This window comes from Chaetodon auriga, chromosome 2 (assembly GCF_051107435.1).
Source record: "Chaetodon auriga isolate fChaAug3 chromosome 2, fChaAug3.hap1, whole genome shotgun sequence".
Classification (NCBI taxonomy): Eukaryota; Metazoa; Chordata; class Actinopteri; order Chaetodontiformes; family Chaetodontidae; genus Chaetodon; species Chaetodon auriga.
The window spans coordinates 14385954-14407618 of record NC_135075.1 but is presented as its reverse complement, the minus strand read 5'-3'; the positions used below and the strand labels follow the sequence as shown (position 1 = coordinate 14407618).

At 43.2% G+C, this 21665-nt stretch overlaps 1 protein-coding gene across 2 annotated transcripts in view; it reads right to left on the bottom strand.

Moving 5' to 3' along the window:
- Nucleotides 1-21665, bottom strand: part of LOC143336497 (low-density lipoprotein receptor-related protein 1-like) — a 90492-nt gene that overhangs the window by 42599 nt on the left and 26228 nt on the right. For both annotated transcript variants that reach the window (XM_076756708.1, XM_076756717.1), the window contains exons 3-12: nucleotides 19745-19882; nucleotides 16537-16656; nucleotides 15800-15928; nucleotides 15425-15688; nucleotides 7606-7768; nucleotides 5147-5369; nucleotides 3029-3218; nucleotides 2803-2946; nucleotides 733-969; nucleotides 219-399 (exon numbers count right to left, since the gene is read on the bottom strand). In XM_076756708.1, coding sequence (XP_076612823.1) covers nucleotides 219-399; nucleotides 733-969; nucleotides 2803-2946; nucleotides 3029-3218; nucleotides 5147-5369; nucleotides 7606-7768; nucleotides 15425-15688; nucleotides 15800-15928; nucleotides 16537-16656; nucleotides 19745-19882 — 1789 coding nt within the window. The remainder of the gene's footprint in view (nucleotides 1-218; nucleotides 400-732; nucleotides 970-2802; nucleotides 2947-3028; nucleotides 3219-5146; nucleotides 5370-7605; nucleotides 7769-15424; nucleotides 15689-15799; nucleotides 15929-16536; nucleotides 16657-19744; nucleotides 19883-21665) is intronic.

Genomic DNA, 21665 nt, shown 5'->3' with positions numbered 1-21665 from the left:
GCAGCTGACCAGAAGAAATGACCACCCATCATTATCTTTCACTGCATGCTGCCTAATAAGCACACACTGACACACGTCATCCTTCATTTAACAACCACCTAAACCTCAACCTGGGCTGTGTAAATCTTAGCCTGGATCTGGCTCAACGATCTTTATCCCTTCTCCCTGGAACAAAAACATTAAACTCCATCACTGCCTCTATCTCTCTGTCCCCTCACCCGTGTAGAGGATCCACTACAATGGCACGAGGGTGAGTCATTTTTCCCTCAATGAGGGTTTTGCGGGTCTGCGAAGCCTTTTCCAGCCGGGCCACGCTGATGGTTTTCTTGGGTCCGTCATCTGTCCAGTACAAGTTATCAGCCATCCAGTCAACAGCTATGCCCTCCACTGTGTGGATCCCTGAGACAGACACATACTGTTGGTGAGAAGCCAGTTGCTACAGCACACATAAACACGTTACTGACTGCAAAGTTTAAGCACAAATCAAGATTTAAATTCTTTATACTGTCAGATTTAAATCTTCATTTCATACTAGACTACTGCCTACTGACGCATACAGTAAGAAAGTCTGTTTTTACAGGTCTAGAAAGACACAACCACATGCTAGCAAATGATTTCAGGAACATCGTTGCACAAGTGCAAAATCCTACTGACCTATATTTTGGTCCTTATATTCTTCATCTATATGCTACAGCATATTTTTTTTTCTCAAATTAGCTGTCATTACCCTACCTTCCTTCACAATGGTGTCCCTCTCTGTTCCATCAATCTTCTGTCGCCCGATGATATAGCTGGTGGCGTCGGCAAAGTAAATGAACTCGCTCTCAGCATGAAAGTCCAGAGCTCGGGGGTTCATCAGATTCTCTATTGGAATCATGTACTCATCCGGCACCTTGGCATTCATGTCCATGCCCCTGATGACCCCTGGGCGACCTTTACCATAGACCAGGAAGAGCTCGTGTTCGGGTTCTGCAGCAAAACAAGGAAAGAAAGGACAAACCCTGCAGCTTAGACCTGATTTTCTATGTGGATAATTTAACAGGCGCAGTTGGCAATGAACTTCTTTCACCTGCCCATATCCTGTTCTTTAACGATTTCCGTTGACAAAGAATGAGAAAATTAGATGCAGACTCATGACTGCTTTTTTTAAACAAATAATGAGTATTGATCAAACAAGCAAATAATGTGCAAGATCAGCAAAAGCCTGAAATGAAAATTAAGTGTTTTTCAAAGGGAGAGGAGGATGGATTGCATTTAATTAAATCAACTGTGTCATTTTCAAGGACAGTTTTTTTCTCAGGAGGCAGATCAATATAATGCTATTATTGGTTGATAGAATATTAAAACACTTCTTAGAACAAGCTGAATCAGCCTGACAGCTTTATGGAGGAGGTCAGTGGAGAGCTAGATAGACTAAGTTATGGTATTGCTCAGCTACTTTGTTCATAGCTCTTTCCAAATCTGCAGCCCAGGGGAGAACCGCATCCCTGAGCCAACCTTGGCTGCCCTTGGCTTTAGGTCAGCACAGCTGAATCACTGCGGCTCCCAAGTTAATACTTACAGTTATGCTGGGAGCACGCACACATCGGCTCTGGATGTGCTGAATCCGTGTTAAAGTGCAGGGGTACCCACAGCCCTGTCAGACGAGATCAAGTGATCCACCATCCACCATGTTCCAAATGAGCTCATCTGAACTGATTTTAACCTGTATTTCATTAAATACATCAAACTATAGAAAAATACATATTGTTACAATAAGGTTTTCATACAATTGAACTGTCAACGTTCAGGTCAGCTTGGTCAAGTTTGGCTCGCACTATGACCACGCAGAGTACCAAATGGTGGATATTTCAACCATTTATTCATAACTATTAGCTAGAATTAACTCTTTCATCAGTTTATTTATTAACATTAACGGCTAATCCAAAAAAGAGGTGGAGTGTGGGTGAAACTGAGGCGGCAGAATGAAGCCTGGTTGTTGAAGTCTAGTGGCTAGATGTCACTTAAAGCAACCACGCCCATAATTATGCAGAACTTCAAGCCTTAATATAATTTAAACAAGTGAGTTATATAAAAATGTACCCTCCATACAGCTGTCATGAACTGGGAAATTAGATAAAGAGAGCAGGCTGTAAACATGTTCATTTCATTTTAATATGGGAGTCTATTAGGATTGACTTGCTTTTGGAGGCAGAATCCAGTGGCCATTTGAGGAACTGCACTTGTTTTTGGCACATTTGGTGTTGGCTTCATTTTTCAGTCCAGGAGGTTTGCCATTACTTTGAGCTAGCTATTTTAACCGTTTATCCAGTGGGAAAGTTTGTCCAATTTATCCGTTACTTTAAAATAATTATTCGAAGCGTCAATCATTTCTTCAAGTTAGCTATCAGCTTCGTTTGTTTATTATACTGTATAGTAAGCTACGATATAGTACAGAATTGTCATATATGTTTTTTAGTTTAGAGAATAGTATAGATGGAAGACAAAACTGACAGAACTGCAGGACTGAGAAAAAGAGGTGCAATCACAAAGCCATCTGCTACTCCACCACCACAGACAGCGTCATGGACTTATCAATACACAGCATAATGAGGCCACTGATACTCCACTGATACAGGCATGGTCAGGGTCAAAGATTCTCACTTGCTCAAACCTCAGTCAGATAAAGGATCAATGAGTCAGGCAGACTAGACTAACGTATTCAACTAAACGACCCCTCTGCTCCTCTGTTACTAGGAGATGACAGCAGGTTTAACAAGTTTCTTTGAAAGAAGATGTTCGCAGCCTAGTAGTCCTACGCACTTTTGCAGGATTTGCCATCACTGCCCAGGCTGAATCCAGAGCGACAGCGGCAGGTTCGGGTCTTGTGGCCATTCCCCAGCAGACAGATGTCCGAGCAGCCTCCAGCCTTCCCAAACTGATCCTCCTCACATGCGTGGCTCCGCACTGGACACCAAGAAGAAAATAAAGTCACATAACCAGAAGCGTCAATACAGCATTCAGATGTGTATGTGTGTGTGTAGTCTACCTGGAGGTTGGCGTCTCTGGTGGTAGACGTGCAGAGCTCCTCCTTTGTCCACCCTGGTCACCACTAGGTAGTCTGTGCTGTTGAAGCGGTTGACTTTGATCACGCTGGTTTTAGGCTGCATGTTAGCGTTGTCTGAGTTGGTGGCATATAGATAGTTTTCAAACACGGTCAGCCCGTACAGGTGCTCGATCTTAAAGAGAGAAAAATGGGAAATGGGGAGATGATGGAAGGGTTGATGGAGAGAGTAAAAGAGAGGGAGATGTACTGAATCCTTCTCTGAATGAAACATATTAGTCCTGTCTTTGTTTTATATAAACTGCACATGAAGTCTGGCTCAGAACTTGCTTCCCTTCATGAGCACAAAACAGATTAAAGCTTCTACAATAATTATATATATTGTACCAGTGCAGTATTTCTTGAGATCGTAAAGAATTTTATATCAGCTTTGTGTTTAAGTGTCAGCTAAGAAAGTCTGCTGAAAAGTGAATAGCCTGCCATTGATATTTTTTTCTTTAAATGATGCACACTCCTGCCCCACCTTCATACAGCATCTTGTGTTTATGCAAAGTGAGCCTTTCCTCAGTTTATATACATACATACAAGCAGTAACACGATGATGTGTCCTCATATAAAAACAGAATGGATGCAACAATGCCACCTACAACTCCAGTCCATCATTTTCTATATCTGGAAACCTCAGAGTGTATTATTGTGCTTATACCTAATAACACGATAGGCTCTGTTTGAATCATCCTCCATGTTGTAAACATATTCTTTAGTCATTTTTTCCCATGGCTAGTTTCATGTCACAAGTGACTGTTAACTGGTAATGTAGCATGGAGCAGAGGTATTTTTTCCACGGCCACCTCTAATATACTATGTGCTGTGTTGTAGAACAGTGGTTACAGTGTTGACAGTAAGTCTTTTTGGAGTGTCCTGATGCACACCTGACTTTCAGAAACCAGTATTTTCTATGGCCATGGCACAAACTGGTATTACAAAGTAATGACGTGTCTAGCAGGAAAGTTTCCACTGCTGTCAATAGACAGAGCTCACAGAGAAACGTGCGTCTATCTGACAAAATCAGGAAGAAAAGCAAGGCAAGATCCTTCACATCTGAGCAGACTTAGGGCAGTGACTCAGTGTCCCATGAGGCCATGTCTACAGCAGCATACTGTAAAACCTGGGATGTCATTGTGGTCGATCACAGCAGGCTGTGAGGAGCTCACTGGGGTGTAGAGAGGCACAGATAAAAAGGCTTACTATCAGTGGCTGAAGGGAAGTGCTCTCCTGAGGTGACACAGTGAATGAAACCTATTAGTATCAGACTATAAGGGAACATGACTCTCACCTTTATTCATCATCATATCAAGGTTAGCAATGAGAAAAGAAAATGTGCTACTTTATTTTTACAAACTTCAGATTCCAGTTGGCTGTAACTAACCGGCCAACTTCAAATCTGAATTTGTCCAAATATAATGAATGAAAGAGTTTGAATTAGCAGGCAGGATCTGTGCATCTTGATTAGAATTTAGGATCTGTGTTCTTACACACACACACACACACACACACACAAAAGTTTCCTATGCAGCTTTAAGAGGGCAGGTCAAGACTTAATAAAACATAAAACACTTCCTTTTAACCTTTACCTGAAGGATGTGCGTGCACTAATGCCCTATCTCAAGTGCACACACACACAATGCGAGAGATGTTTTTTTTTTGATTTTGCCGCGTCTGTGTCTGTGCCCTTAGGGTCAGTGAGTAAATGAAAGCCATTTCTTCTCCACAGATCACAGTAAAAGCTACGGTAACACATTTAAGAGCACCGTGCTTCACCAGGGCTGCAACATCAACAACCTCAGTATTAGACACTATTAATCAGCGGCTTTAATGAAAAAGCAAATGTCTCTGCTCATAACTCACTGGGCAAGAACACATTACAGGTGCACACAGGAGAAACACAAGGTGCATTATAGATGGAGAGGGAACTCTAAAGCACGCTGGAGTTTTTAAAGCATTATGTATAGCATTACACAAGGACAGCAAATTTCAGAGAGATTATCTTCCTGCTAATGGGAGATAATGGGTGCGCAGTGCGTCCAGTGCAGCTGTTCTCACCAGCAGGCCTTGGATGATGGTGTGCCGGTTCTTGCCTTCATAGTCCACCACCTCTATGTAGTCCAGATAGGCATCAGCCCAGTACACCAGCCTGCTGACGAGGTCCAGCGTGATGCCGTGGGGGAATACAATCTTACTGTCCACCAGCTTGGTTCGGTTCTGGCCGTCCATGTCGCAGCGCTCCACCTTAGGGATCTGACCGTAGTCTGTGAAGAATACCTTCCTGTGGGGATAAAGGGATCAGGCTGGATTGAGGATAGATGGATGGGTAGATCAACTGAATTGGAAAATAGTTTAATTATCAGCCCATCTGGCTTTGTTCTAATTGATTCATTGCCCTTATTTCCTTCACAGGGAGACAATAATTATACAGCTTTTCATTCTGCAAAAGGAGAGAGGTAGGAAACATTTCTGAGGGCAGACAGCAAGCAAGATTAAAGGCTGAATAATTGCTGAATATCTGTAGGTTTTTGACTGCTATTTGCACAAAAAAAGATGCCTGAAGTCCTCCACTTTGATTTATAAGGGAGCAGTAGTCTGAAGGAACACATTTTCACTGTAAACAGGAACTACAACCAAGCACAGCATGACACAGCATCATCATGATTTCTATATGTTTTTAACCACTGCCAAAAACAACGAACATTGGGACTTACAGACCAATCTCCAAGCAAGCCATAGTCATAAAATATTTGACAGACTTAAATTAGTATAGTACTGAGAGTGCTTTACTGAGAGTAACCAATTATATTCTTGTACACACAGACAAAGGTGAATATTCATCTCATCCTACAAGATCTGACTGCTGCCGTTGATACTATCGATCACGGCATTTTACTTGACAGGTTGCATAACTGTGTTGGCATTTCTGTTACAATTTCTGTTACAATTACAATAGTCACATTCCTATTGGACAAAAATACACATTTTAATGTCTGTCTCAACAATTAATTGGCCTCCTCGGCTCCCCTGCTGTTTGGTGTCCCTCAGGAGTCGGTCCTTGGACCAATCCTTTTTTCACTGTATTCATATTCTGTATTCATTACTTCCAATACGTCATTTGATTAGCCGTTTTCAGGACGTCTAATCACCTTTATGCTGACGATACACAGATCTATTTCTCTGCTAAACCCAATAACTTGAACCTACCCCTAAACCCTGACAAAACTGAAATTCTGTTAATTGGTCCTTATAACTTTTCCTCTGCAGTTGATCAGTTTATTGGTCCATTTCACTCTAATATCAAGTCTACCACTAACAGTCTTAAAATCATCTTTGATCAGTTTATGACTTTTGACCAACATTTCACTACTTCAGTCCTGTTTTCTTCAGCTAGGAAATATCTCAAAAATCAGATGCATGTTGTCGTCTACAGATCTTGAACTACTGATTCACACTTTCATTTTCTCATGCCTTGATTATTGTAATTCCCCCTACATGTGTCTCAGTCAAGCCGATCTGAACCGTTTACAGTTGGTTCAGAGCTCAGCTACACAGAACAAGCCGATGGTCCCACATTACCTGTGTTCTTCCTTCCCTCCACTGGTTTCCTGTAAGATTCGGAATAAACATTCACCGTGTACAGCAAGCCTCACAAAACCCTGTCACAGTGGAGAAACCAGCAACCACTGGATGGAGAGTAGAGACATGATGACGTTTTTTGTCAATTTTACTTTTTTAGGGTGACTATTGTAAACAGTCAGTGTGGGATTTTTGAGAAAGATTTGTGGTCACTAATTCAACTGCACAAGAAAAGGATGATTTTTGCTCTTCCTCGAATGACACAGCAGACCACAAAAACAACAACAACAACAACAACAACAACAACAACAACAACAACAACAAAACTGCTCCGGTGAAACAACCTGAACTGATTACTGGAAGAACCAATTACAGTTGAGGAAATTGCGTGGGATGAAAACGATGTGTGTAACTCTGCACATAAGCACACACGCTCTCAAACTTGTGCTGTTAATTTTTTCCGAACACACAAGCACTCAAACACACACACACACACACACACACACACACACACACACACACACACACAAACACACACAACATGCACCACAGATATACACACGCTTTCAGGAATTCAGTTGGAAAGTTTGGTCATAAACAAAAGAGCTGAAACAAAAACATGCTTTTACACTCGAAACCTATACAGTCAGCATACCACAGTGCAAACAGAACATCTGTACTCAATTACTCCAAAGTCCAAACCTCACTTTAGCCTGTTCCCCCATTCCAACTCAGAGTTTTAAAATTGGGTAACAACGACAGACGACAAAGGTCTGCCTCCTATTGCTCTCATGGGACTATGAGCTTGGATGAACTATGAACTTAGACCAGGATCTCAGCATAAGTGCATTTAGAAAACCAGCACACATATGGTACCTGTCTTTGCATGATTATGTGTGTGTTTGTACATGAGGCACAAAGTAAGAGATCAAACTGACCCCATGGTGGGGTCCAGGGCGATGCCTTTAGGGTTGTACAGCTCCTGGTCCAGGAGGGTGACACATGTCTGCCCATCTTTGTCACACACGAAGATCCTGTCATCCACGTCATCCACAAAGTAGAAGTTTCCGGTGAGCCAGTCGATGGCCATCTGCTCCACATCTGGACAGAGACAGGGCGGCGGGGTGAGGAGGGGGTGAGATGGGACACAGGAGGGGCAGAGGAGGCAAAAACAGTGTTGGAATTGGTTGATTTTGACTGGAATTGAACTTGAGCGTGCTATGTTGTTGCACATACTTGCAGCAGATGGGTCTGAGGTTTGACTCATAGTCATGTGATGAGGTAAATTAGTCAGCAATACCGTGTAGCAGCTACTTTGACAGCTCACTCTCACTCTACAACAGACACACACACATGTTCACACACAATCCAGATTTTCAGGCCTGAACTTGGGGCTGTTCTCATGACTGACAAACGAGATGGCAGCCAACTCCAATTAGCGAGTGTCTTGGTAATGCGTCTGTCACTCAAAGTCACTCGGACAGACAGAATATGAGACACGCTGTTTGTTGCCTGAAGGAGGGTCATGTTGCCGTAGCTGTAGCTAAGCGACAATGGGCGTGCAGTTTCTGCTCAGTTTATTTTTCCCGAGGCTCAGCTCATGGGGAAGACCAGTGCCCCACCCGTCGCCGAAAATCACACACCTAGATGTGTGCACATGGCATCACACTTAAAGTTACAGTCGAAAGAATTTAAACAGAAATTAGGCCAGAAAGTGGAATACCCCTGCTGTCCAAACTATTCTGAAAGCGGTGCAGGACCACATAGGGAGGGTCTGAGACAGGAGAAAAATAGTGAAAAAGAATAACACGAGACATTAATATACCCCTCTCTCTGGTTCCCTCGTTCCCTCCTCTTCCTTCCTTTCCTCAAACACCAGCTCAGCCGCACTGAGTCTGAGCCAAGGATCGGAGACAGAAAGCTATTGTTAAAGCTGAAGGAGATGTGAGGATATTAAAGGTCCAGAATGATCAATTGACTATAATGAGTCTTGGAAAGTAACTCAAGTGCTCCTCGAGTGCTGTTCTTAAGTATACTTCTGATAGACTTGTACTTTACTTAAGCTTTTCCATTTTATACAACTTTATACTTGCATACCACTAGTTTGAGAGGAAAATATTGAACTTTTGACAGCACTGTATTTACTTGACAGCTGCAGTTAGACGTTTCTTTGCAAACAGAGATAAAAATCTATAATGGGTGTATAAAATGCAATGCAAAATATCAAACTACACTCCAGCTCCACTCAAAATAAAGCTGAAATGCCAAAAAATAATCCTTAAAAAAAATGCAAACACAATAATCCAATAATGTATGACGTGACAGTGTCAGGGGTCATTCTGCCTGCACAGTTTGGACTTTTGATGACGATGCAATAAACATGCAGTTACAGATATTTTTTGGTCACATGGGGGCAGCAGAAACAAGATGGGAACATCACATTAACATACTATTACACTTTAAAATGGTAAGTTATTTAGGGCAAACAGTTACTCAGTTTTCACATCCAGTACATATGTAGTACAAATTAGCTGGGAGACCTTTGTTGCATGTGTTTCCGCACTTCTCCCTGCATTTCCTGTCTGTATCTGCCTCTGTCTGCTATCAAATAAAGGCTAAACGCCAAAAAAATAATCTTGCATTCATCTTTAATGCACTTTCACTTGTAACCAAGTATTTTTACAATGTGGTTTTGCTACATTTACTTGAGCAAAGGATCTGAATACTCCTTCCAACACTGACTGTAAAACCTTTATCTTAGGACAGGGAATGAAAGCTATACTTCTGCCTATGAGTGAGCTACAGAGAGAGAGAATGAGAGAAAGTGTGGGGAGGAGGGCTTCATGAGCCACAAGATTTGTATTTTCACAGCTGCCCCAAGCTCTGCTCTCGACTGAACTATCCACACACACACACACACACACACTGACTCGCACACATGCACAAACACCTCAGATATGTGGCTGAAGTCGTGCTGCAGGAGTTCTTGGTCATGCAGTGCTCAGTGCTAAGCGTGGAGGTCAGATATGCTGGTATGTTTAACAGGGCGATCAGGTCACTGCGGTAATTTGGGGCAGACCAGAGGATCGATTTCTCTCACCAGGAAAGAAAAGCCTGGGTGGGGGAAATGACAAAGCAGATTCCTCTGCAAAAGAGCGCAATAAAAGAGTGCATAGTGAAAGCTTACCAGCTCTACAGCAATAAATCCGACTCCAGAGGAGACCTCTGTGTTTAGAAAATGTGACACATTTTTCTGAGAAGATTGACTAGCAAAGGGAGGGAAACACTTTCAAATAGTTTGGGTTTGAGTAAAAGTGGAAAACAGATAAAAGAAAAATGCAGATGGGTGGAGAGGAGGAGAAGGGAAAAAAAATGAGAAAAATAAGACAGTGAGGAGAAAAAAGAGGGAGAAAGAGAGGAGATCTGATTTCCACTAAGGAAACTTGGGCATTGTGCAGCAGCATTTCTGAAGTTTATGGGAATCAGGGGCTATATTCCCAAAGGTGCTCTTAATTTTTAACACAGAGCTCTCTGTTTAAACGCTTCCAGCTGCCCCACAACACACTGACTCACTGATTAAGCAATGGATAAACAAAGGGGGGAGAGAAGAGGGGATTGTGCAATATTCTACCAGTTTACTGAACGCCCTGAATGAAATGTCCACCCTCTGCTCACCATTTTCCTCCACCTCTGCTACACAGAAATGGCTCCAGCAAAGCCAGAGACTTTTCTATCTCCTCCCATTCTCCTTCTCCCTCTCTCTCCTCCTCCATGCATCATCCCCCTATCCCTCCCCTTTGTCTGTTCCCCAGAGGTGGAAAAACAGTCTGGATTCATTAACTGCAGCTCTGTCTGTCTGAAACTATGCTATAAAAAACAACACAGCATAATTGAAAAAACAGAACCGGCTGCCTTATTCATTTTTTTCCCCCCTGCTCTCTCTAAACAACTTGTTTTCTATGTGTTTTCATGTTCATCTCTGTGCTCCCTGTTGGTCTAAGAAAAACTACAGCCAAGTGGATGTCTACATAATGTATCCAAAATGTATTGCTAAATGGAGCAATGCTACGCTGCCATTTTACTCCAGTAACTATATGTAAGAGTACAAGTGAGGGGCATAAATCTTCACAGGCACCCACTGCTTGTACTCGGCTGCTAACACAGGGGGATCAATGGTGTAGTTATATATCAGTAGCATTACTTTTAATGCAGCTCATATGGATTCGATGCCTCTGAACTGTCACTTTTAAACTGTAAATGAAGCTTTAACACCAACCCCCACTTCCCCTCGCCAACCTCCCACACTTCAAAACACTCCCTATGGCATCTGGCGAAGGCGTCACCCCAGAAACACACAGACAGGGAGAGAAGAAAGAACGAAAAACAACAAAACAAAATAAAAGTCTGGCTCTGAATGTGGTTCTGTTGAGATCCAGAAGCCATACAAAGCTCGCAGGGAAAGAAAGTGGACAATTTGGTGGACTAAAGTGTTGACTGAGGACTAAAACCTATTTCATAGTTCAGGGTTAATGTGTGTGAGCAAAACAGGAGAGAGAGAGGGAGAGAGAGAGAGAGAGAGAGAGAGAGAGAGAGAGAAAGAGAGAGAGAAAGAGAGAGAGAGAGCAGTTTAAAGCTGAATAAAGTGTTGAATGGAGAGAAGATTTGAATATGTGCTGACTGGCTTGCCTTTTAGCAGCACATGACCTCTTAAGGAGATTTCAGGCCAGTGTCTGTGCTAAGCAGCACACTGTAGCTCACCGTGCAGGGGGAGCAGGTACTGTGGCTCTCACAGTACAAGCAGGGAGGGGAGGCTTAGTGACAGCTCTGGGATCAGCCCTCCAGTGCATAGCGTGGAGCATCAGCATCTACTACTGAGTGTAAATCTCAGCGTCCTTCTGGGAGAGCTCGGAGCACTCATACATATGTTAGAAACAACAGATTCACTGATTTTCAGCAGGGCCATATGTATTCAAAGGCTGCTTCCTGCTGCAATACGACAGTCCTAACCAAAGTTTCTAATGAATGACGTCCACCAGCACAGCTCATTCACAATATGCTTCCTATAATAGAAAATGGTGAGAAAAGTGATGAGGAAATGCAAATTACATGCGTCCCTCAAAGTAATTTAAAAACAACAACAAATGTTTAAAATGCATTGGGTTTGCACTGCAAATGGTATTGTTATAATCCACTTTTCATCTGGATTTGCTAGCATGGCTGCAGGGGAGTCTTGATGTGTTAATAAAATGAATATTGCACAGACTGAAGTGTGCACATGCAGCTCAAGCACCTTCAGCAAGCATTTATTTAGTGAGCAGTAATCTTTACCACTTTAATATTTTTAAACAGGAAAATCAACTCAGATATATGTATTCTGTGTTTTTTGTTGAACAAAAGGTAAAGAGGTTAAAAAACGACACTTTTCAGTGTCACGTGGGACTTACATCACCACTTTCGTATGTCTGACTGATTTTGAGCGACTGGCATAATTAGCAAGGGCAAGAAACAGACACTGTCAAATACAGAATGAGACTAAGTATATGGTGAAATGTGGGAGTAAAAAAAGGGACGAAGAAAAAAAAAAAGTCACAGAGAATGTAATGAAAGTGGGAGAGAGACAGTGAGAGTGCGAGGGGGGTGGAGACACATCTGGACAACTCATCTGTGGCATACTGAGGTCATGAGTCACTCCAACCACACACACATCATTTCCTGTGTGTTCACCCCTGCCATTGGTTGCTGCTGGCTCCTTCGATGTTGACTGTAAGCTAAAACCTGCTCCTCCTATCCTGTCACACTCGCACACCAGCAGGCTGTCCAAAAGACCAACTCTGCTGTCGAGGCAGTCGGGCCAGATAACAGACTGGAACAGATGAGAAAAACCTGCCTCTTTGTATTGTATAGTTTTTGCGCTGACGTTAAGCATTCTGTTCGGGGTCCGCTGGGTGGTCAAAGGATGTAACCCTTTACATATCCCAGACACCATTTGTCAAAGTCATCATAACTATAAAAGCTTGATACTTTTTCCTGTGTTTTGTGTCATATCCAGCACCTGCTTATACCTCAGATATGGTTGTTTTAATTCTTCAAAATAGTCTCCTAGAAAATAACCAGGACGTTATTTGTCTTAGTGTTGTCGCATTATCAATAAAAAAGCCTTCAAATTGCATCTCTAAGCTTTTCTCTAATCTCACTCATGCACATGCTGACATGACAACAGCAAATACTGTCACTTGGATACTGTAAGTGTCCTTCAATTGCTTCCTTATTTCAGCAACATGGCTCTAATCCGTCCCCAGCAGCCATGCACATCCTGTCCATGCTCTGCAACGCAACCAGTTCTCCATTTTTCCTGTGTGTGTGTGTGTATGCGCACACATATGTGTCTGAGGATGCGTCTGGACACCACAAGCGCTGCAGTGCGTGTGTGTGTGCCGTGAAGAGCCCAGCTGAAGCTACTGGAATTTCCTGTGAATTCCTCTGGTCCTTAAATTTGTGGAGTCCAGCGTGAGACGGACGCTGCGTGATGAGCTTTGTTCTTTTAATGACTCTGATCATAATTGTTAGCACAAATACATGTTTTCATCAATCACTGTGGCATTATTTCAGTAATGTGAGGAGACTGTTATGATGTTTTCTTCCTTGCATGAGCCTGATTGATTTCAGGCCCATGCCAGGATGAATTATATAATGTGCTAATAACAGATGCGGTGATAGCAAGGCTCAAAACAGATAGCGAGGTGCATCTTGCTTGATCTTCATCTTATTACTGTGGGGAACACCAAATTGCCTCATGCATAATTTTCACTGTTCAGAGCTTGTCTCGTATCATCTGGTTTGAAATGAGCACATTTCCAAATGACAGCTACACCACATTGTGCATGCATGTGGAGGACAGAGCTGCCAGACTGTCATCATTCGGTCTTTTCATTTTCTCTGTTGGTCTGCACTGAGAAAGCCATTTCTGTCATGTTCATGTATTCTCTAGTCGCATGGAAAAGGGACATGAACAGAGACAAGCCGCTGCGCACTGAGTGGATGTGATCAGTCGCAGTGTTTGTAAGCAAGAACAAAACAGAGACGGAGGAACGAGGAGGATTCGTCTGAGTTATATGATTCCATACAAACACAGCGTTTCTGCATCATATCCAAAGTGTGCAGATCAGAAGTGAAGTTAAGGGATTGGGCGGAGCAGCGAATATGAACATAATGACCGAGTGACAGATGCAATGCTGCTTTATTTCAAGGCAAAGTGCTTTAATTAATGTTTGCTGATTAGTATGACGATGCAGACAGTTATAAACCATCTGTCGACCAACTTCCTAAGTGCGAGTCCAACGACGCATTCCTGCTGGCTTTGAGCGGATAAATGTGCCGTTTCTGCGGCTGCTTTCCCTCCGATTCACAGTGAAGACAAGCTGCCCAAAAGCCAGGCCGCAACATGACTAGGAACTTGGAAGAAGTGATAAAGGGAGGGAGGGGAAGCGGGATGAGGGTGTGGAGGCTTTTGACCCGCAGCTTGTCTACACACAGGAGCACACGCCTGCATTCAATCACGCTCCTCAGAGCTCCTCGGCCCGTCTTTTGGTTTCATTCTTACAGGAGAAACAAGTCTTGAGCGTTTTCTGAAACGAAACTAGAATCATGGAAAAACACAGCTGCTTTGAACGTGTTGTCTCTGACTCAGGCTGTGGCCATGCAGAGTGGAGCTGAGGACACATCACTTCCACAGGTACAGATGCTCAGTTCAGTTCTGGCTTCATTTCAGGACATGTTTTAGTCCACCTGTTTACATTTGAAACATTTCTATTCATACCCACATGAGTACAGGAACATTCAGACCAACAAGCGCAGCCAAGTCGTCATCTGCAAAGGGTGCAAACCACACAAGAATAATAATTCAAGGTGTGGATCAGCAGAGGCCTGTAGCTCAACGTTTTACTCCACCTATCTGAGAAGTGGGGAAGACCTTGGATGGCCAAAAGCACATGTGAATGATTTATTCGACGAATCAAACAGGCAGACATCTGATTTCAGCTGCATTCATTCCAGATATCAACAGGATCGGAAAAACAGACCTTAAGACATCTGATTCAATGTGCTTTTACTGTACATAGACCAGGTGATATAAAGGCCGCACTGTAGCCAGCTTATTCAATAGCTTCAAGGTCCACCTGCTGCAAGAGCCGCGTGCGAAATGGACTCATGCTGTGCTGCCTTTTTCTGTATTTTCGTCTCGTATTGTTCTGGACTGCACTGTATGCATCATGTCCAGGCTTCATTTTAGCCAGTCCTGCTTGAATAATGGATGCATGGAATGTACCTTTCTGAGTCAAGCGCTACACAAACACGGGCTTCTTCCCTCCTTTGTATATGAAGCTACAGAGAAGGTGCAGCAGCTTCTCAAATGGATCTAATTGGCCAAATGCACATCACATTAGAACAAGACGATGCATTGCGAGTTCAAAACACAGAGTGGAGCAGATCAGTGTTTTCCACTGCGTGAAATACCTACAACTAAAAATCTTTCGACCAAAAGTAGAAAATTCAGCTTGAAATAATCATGAGATGTTTGGCACATCACTGTGTGGTGGTGCACAGTGTTTTCTCCTTGACTTGAAAATTGCAACACACACACACACACACACACACACACACACACACACACACACACACACACACACACACACACACATACTTTGCCATGTTGCAGTTTCTAACTTTCTGCTGCTATACTGTCTGCTGTGGTGGACTCACGGTGCAGGCTGAGTGAGATGTTGATGACTCTCTCCTCTGTGAAGCTCTTCAGATTGGGGATCTTGGCACATTTGAGGTGCGTGGACGCGGGGGAGTCTCCCACGTGGATCCAGCAGACGGTCTCCTCAGCGTAGAGGAAGTCCATAGCCGTGGTCTGTTTGGTGCTGGTGGACAGCAGGCTGTGGACTGTGGTGCCGCTCAGGGAGGTGGCTTGGATGTTCTGGGAGTTGGCGATCAAAAGGACAGGCAGGCGGTCGACGGGAACTGGAGGGTAACATGGACATAGCTGACAGTTAGCAGGAACGTGAACAGAGCCTCCACAGTATCAGTCAAACTAGTGTACATTCTGTCCTGCTGCTGTCTGCTGGCACTTACCATTCTTGGCCTTGCATGAGCGGTTGTCTGGCTGGGACAAATAGCCCTCCACACAGGAGCAGGTGTAGGCGCCTTCAGTGTTGGTACAGGACTGACTGCAGGTCCCGTACACACTGCACTCATCAAAATCTGAACCACAGAAACAGCAGATGGTCTTACTGCTCAGGTACAGAAAATAACAAATTCCAGTTGGTAGGAACTGAAAATAAAATAAAAACATGCTCCATCCTATAAACTTAAACATTTCTGTGTGTCCTGCTCAATTTATTTTTACCAGAACGAGTTGCTGATTCATTTCAGGTGGCTTGTTCCAAAATAGCTATTATATCCGTGAGGTATACAAGTGTTGCCCAACAATGGCGATCAAAGTCTCACAACAGGATCTTGTGGGAAATGCTCGACACTCCCAGGGCCTGTGGACTACCCACTGTGTGCTCTGCACTTGACTTCTCCAAAACCTGAGTAAACACTGATGCAGCTTTGGAAGCTAAAAGAAGTTCAGCATTGATGTGGAGTTTACCGGACAGGTAAGCACATAAGCCAGGTAAGCTTATGTTTGTTGTCGGTGCAACATATTACAGATATCCAGCGGTGTTCTCATCCCGTCATCTGCTGACTGTTTACCACTTCGAGCAGGGATAAAATACAAAGATCTATTTTTGCAGAATTATTGATTTAATGCTTGCCACCCTCTGGCACAGAGAGCCGGAGGGCGGCCGTTGTTTAGAGGAGCTCACCTTTGCATGTCTTTCCATCTGGGCTGATCTCATAACCACTCTTGCAGTAACAAGCAGGCCCTGCTGGAGTCACCGCACAGTTTTCCTGACATCCCTTGAGCGAGCAGTTGGACATAAACTCTGGAGGGGGAAAGAAGACAGGACTGAGCTTCTGGAGTAACGTGCGTAGGAGGACAGGAAGGTGACAGACGTTGTATAAAAGAAAACCTGCTGTTAAGGTGAAAGGTGTTCATTGTTATTGGGCTGAAAAGCCTGCATCAGTGGTTCTAATAGGAGATGGATTTGTTCATAAATATGTAACAGTCCATTCAACACACCAATATAAACCAACAGATTACACTGTCATCACTAATTTTATTCATCCTGCTGGGTGCTATCTGGCAGAAGACACTGAGAGAGGCGCACCTGTAGGTCACAGGAGCAGGTGCTGCAGCTGAAGCTGTCACTGCACTCTCACTGTGGAATACTTACAGCTCAGCAGGAAGCTGAGGTGCACAAACACTTGATGCGTGTGGCTGAATTACCTCTACTCTCTTCAGACTGCTCTGACAATGAGGCACGAATAAAGGATAAGTGGTCAGCTCAGTTACCCATCGGCTCAGCATCAGAATGTCGTCAGCATTAGAAAGAGACGCGATCTACACAAACAGTGCCGAGATCTGTCCCTGAAATCAAACAAGGAAAAATATCTATTCAACCAGAATGCGTCACCGATGACAGTGGGGAGTTCAGAACAAGCCGGCAGTGGATCATAAGTGAAGAACAGCTCAGTGCAAAGGCAGCGGAAAACGAAAACAAGCTTCGGGAGATTTTAGTCCATAACTTAGAGAGACTTAGAGTTTTATTGTTACTCTCCATTTTTGCCATCACTCTGTTTTCCCAGCGATGAATTGTGTTTGTTTTGATCACAGCTGTTTACGGAGCATTACAAGATTCTCATATGGTACATGGATGTCAGCAAATATGAGTCTGAAAAGAAATACATATGACTGTTCTTCTCAAAATGTGATTTTCACGACTATGTGTCGAAATCACAGTATGAGGTCCTCTGAAGCTTTGATGTGCTTCGAATGTGGATTTTTCCTTTAAGAAAACAAACAGTAGTGTGTAAATGAGATGCCAGAGACACAATCGACAAACACTTTCGCCCTGCACTCACGATCAATACCTCCCGCTGACCTCGACCATCTCCAAGGCTACACACACACACATCAAATATAGAAGGGCACAAACACAACAAGCTACAATCACACCTTCCAGTCAGCTGACCGGCTCATAATGGAATCTCAGAAGAGTTTTCAACAGGGCGCCGCATATCCTGGGAGATATAAATCAAGACACAGTGAGTCACAGACCAGCAGACACAGTCATGTCAAACCAGGCTGAGATCTATCAGTCACAAGTGATTCACTTTGCCCACAGACACTGGCAGACCCTTCACGCTAACACGACACCTCCGGTGGAGAGGATCCAGAATCACGCCACATTTTGAAGATGAAAGAAACAAACGTCTGCACTGCTGGTGCTCCACTGTACTGTGCATGTTGTATTTCTGCACGACTGACCAGAAGAATTTCCTCATCAATAATGACGTTAAACTTGAACCTGCTGAGCAAGAAAAAACTAAACCACACAAATCAGCACATTTCTCTATTGCCCCAATACTTTCAAGTGATCTGCTCTGTATGAGTTGCTCCATATAACCGCTGCCCTACTGCAGATCCCTGCACACTGCATTGAATATTATTGACAGTAGTCCAAAAGTCTTCCTGCTGCACTCCAGAGGCCTGCTGGGACAACCACAGTTCAAATTACAGACATGCTCGGAATTTTCCAAAACAAGTCAGAGCGCCGAACAACTGAAACGTGTTTAGAAAACCAACATGGGCAACAATGTCAACAAGCTACCGCGACACACTCCACTAAATATTTACTCTGGAGCAAATAAAAGTACATCAGGTGCTTTGGTTCATAATGCAAACCACTCATACAAGTATCACTTTCTAACACCTTAGAAAACAAAAGATGTCAACAAATGTTACACACACACATAGAAAAACACTCAAAACCCCCAAATTTAAACCCTGAGATGAACCATCATGGACCCCATGGCTGTCCCCAAAAAGTTGATACGCTTCACTCTCCCCTCAAAGTCCAGCCAGCCTGCAAGTGCATGAAAATTTGATGTCTTTTCCCATGCCTCTCTCCAATGTTTCTTTAATAAATATTTCATCCCAACTCATTTTTTAACTGTAGGTGGAGTGAGGCAGATGAAATTTTTTATTTAGAAAAGACAGGTGCACAAGCTCACTCACAATCTCAGAGCCTGCAGACAGAATAATAATTAAATCTTTTGTTCTGGTTCAGTAACATTCTTAGCTGTTGCATTCTGTACCAGATAGATGTGAGAAAGGAAGAAATCTATCATTAATACCAATCAAGGTTATTCAAGACATGCACTTCATTGTATATATAAGTGATGCAGCAGCAATGATGCCTGCCGGGTAGTTAACATTATATAACCTGCATTAAGATTAAGGCCGATTTGAAACAACTTGACAGACGGTATGTTTTGTCCACCATCAGGCGTGTTGCTCTGCTAACCTTTTGACAGATTTCCTGTTCAGGAAGTCCTTCATGCTGTTTAAGTTCCCTTTAGTCCTTCATCCTTTCCTGTAATAATTCATCCATCCAGTGGAGATATATAGGTCCTTTGCACAATCGAGATCTATTTTCTCTCCCCGTGGTGACTGGATCAGCACATTCTTTTAAAATGGATTCTTTAGCCTCATCATAAATTGCTTCCTAGTTTCTGGTTTCAAAATGACAACTTCCCAAATTTAACGCATTAACACAATGAATCAATGGCCGTCTTGTTCCGCATATTCCCAGATACAGGATGTCAAATATACAGTTGGTCGTGTCTCCGTATTGCATACAGAGTTGCACGTACAGCATGTATGTAACAAAGCACAAATTTTCACATAGATGTGGTAAATCAATCTGTTGCTGTGACTTCACAGATGCTTCACAGTGTGAAGATTTCAGGGGTGAGAACTGTACGATAAGTAAGCGAGAAATAGAACAACAGAGAGTCAGCCAAACTCCCATTTCTTCCACACAGACAGGATGACCCAGCACAAGATCTGTAGAATGAACCTGCACACGTTCATATCGTATATCCCAAAAATGCACGTGCGTGTGATACCTCTGCAGTGTGGGCCTTCGTCCCAGCCGTCTGTGCAGTCTGGAGCCCCGTTGCACAGTTTGCTCATGTGGATGCACAGTTCTGTTCCTCCACACTGATACTCGTTGGGAGGGCACCGAGATATGGTACTGTGTGGACCTGAGAAAGACAAACACAAACATGGTAAGAAGGGAAGCTGCATTCATTAATAGCAGCCTAATTTATGCTGTTTCCAAAGAGTGTTTAGCCTTTTCGTGTTATAATCATTTGTAATAAATGTATAACTGTCTTTGCTGCTCTGCATCTTGTCAAACTCCTCTTCTGCTCAGATTCTAAATAAATGAGGTCTCCTGTCAAGAATCAGCCTTGTTTCTGGTTCTGTTCTTTCTTCCCAGTATAATTTAATAATTTAATTTCACACACACTGTTTGAGCTGGGCATGACTGAGACGACGATAATCCAACATAGCATGCTTGCAAAATGGCTACATATATTCCACCAAATTGAACAGAAAGACATTAGACATCCTGTAAAGTCATGGATGACATTACTGATTAAAATCAACCCAAATACAGCCTTTCTTCGATGCATTATTGATTGTCATCTGATGTATATTGAATGTGCACTAGATTAAAGTTGTGTATCAAAGTAGAAGATGCAAAACTCAACACACTTTGGTGGATTTTGGAGAGACCTGTGTGCGACTCAACTGAAGTTGCTTCAATTGTTCATTCTGCTCAGCTCTGCAATAACAAGCGTCCTCAGCAGGAAGGAACACAAGCGCAATATCACGCCAAAATGGATACCAGAATTGCAGTGCACCACCTTATCTGTGAACATGGCTCCAGCTGTGCCTCTCCACACACCCTGCTGCAAACGGGTGTATTCAGAGTCATGGAGGCACATACAGTACAGCACGGTGTAGCTGCGATTTCCGAAGATTGATCTTACCCTGGGATCTTTGTCATGTGCCTTCTCCTTCTGTCTCTTTCATCCATTCTGTCTTGACTATAAACTGTTCAGTAAAGTAGAAATGCTGTAAAATCAATCTTTATAAAACGCTGCCCTTTCATTCTGTCAGTGGATGACAGACTTCCTGACAGACAGCGGGCACTATGTGTGGCTGACAACATATTTGTCTCACTGAAGTGTTTCTCTGCTATCTCCCCCCATGAATGCACATCAAACTTTCAGTTCCTTCATATTTGTGGATGGCACCACTGGGTGGATCTCATCACAAGCCATTATACGCCCTGGTACAAGGCAGAAGTAACTTGTGGTGGGCGTGCAGCAAACAACCTGGCTATGAAAACAGACGAGATGAACACTGACTTCCCTCATGCTCACCCTTAAAGAGAATCAGTGGCGATCAGAGAAAAGCTGTTAAAGCCATTCCTGATCAACAGATGAACAAACTGTTCATCCTCTTTCTCTAAGCTCAAGCTCAGGGCCGTAGTCATTACCTGCCAGATGACCCCACATCAGGGAAATACACAACAGGCAGGCAAAGAGTGATGGAACTATGCACCAGCTTGCTGCTTGCATCTGTACTAAAAAGTTCTGGTATGTTAAACTTCAACAGCTTCTTCTCAAGAGGTGAAACAAACATCTTTACAACCTTGGAAAAACCATCACTTCACACTTAACAGCCTGTGTCTGTGTTCGATGATCACATTATGGTCCAGGCACCGAGTGCAGAGAAATAAAGTAATGGGGTCTGCTGTAATGGTCAAATTGTTCAGACTTACACAGTAAATTCATAATAAGATGACATATGTCAGATCTGTCGGACTCAGCAGAACGATTGATTAATCACACACGTGCGCTTTGAGAGCTGCCTGTCGTAATGTCAGAAAAAACAGAAACGTTTCTGAAATTCTACAAGTTGGGAAACCCAAAATATTCCTGTAACATCTGCATGTGTTGTTAAACTAGGATGTTT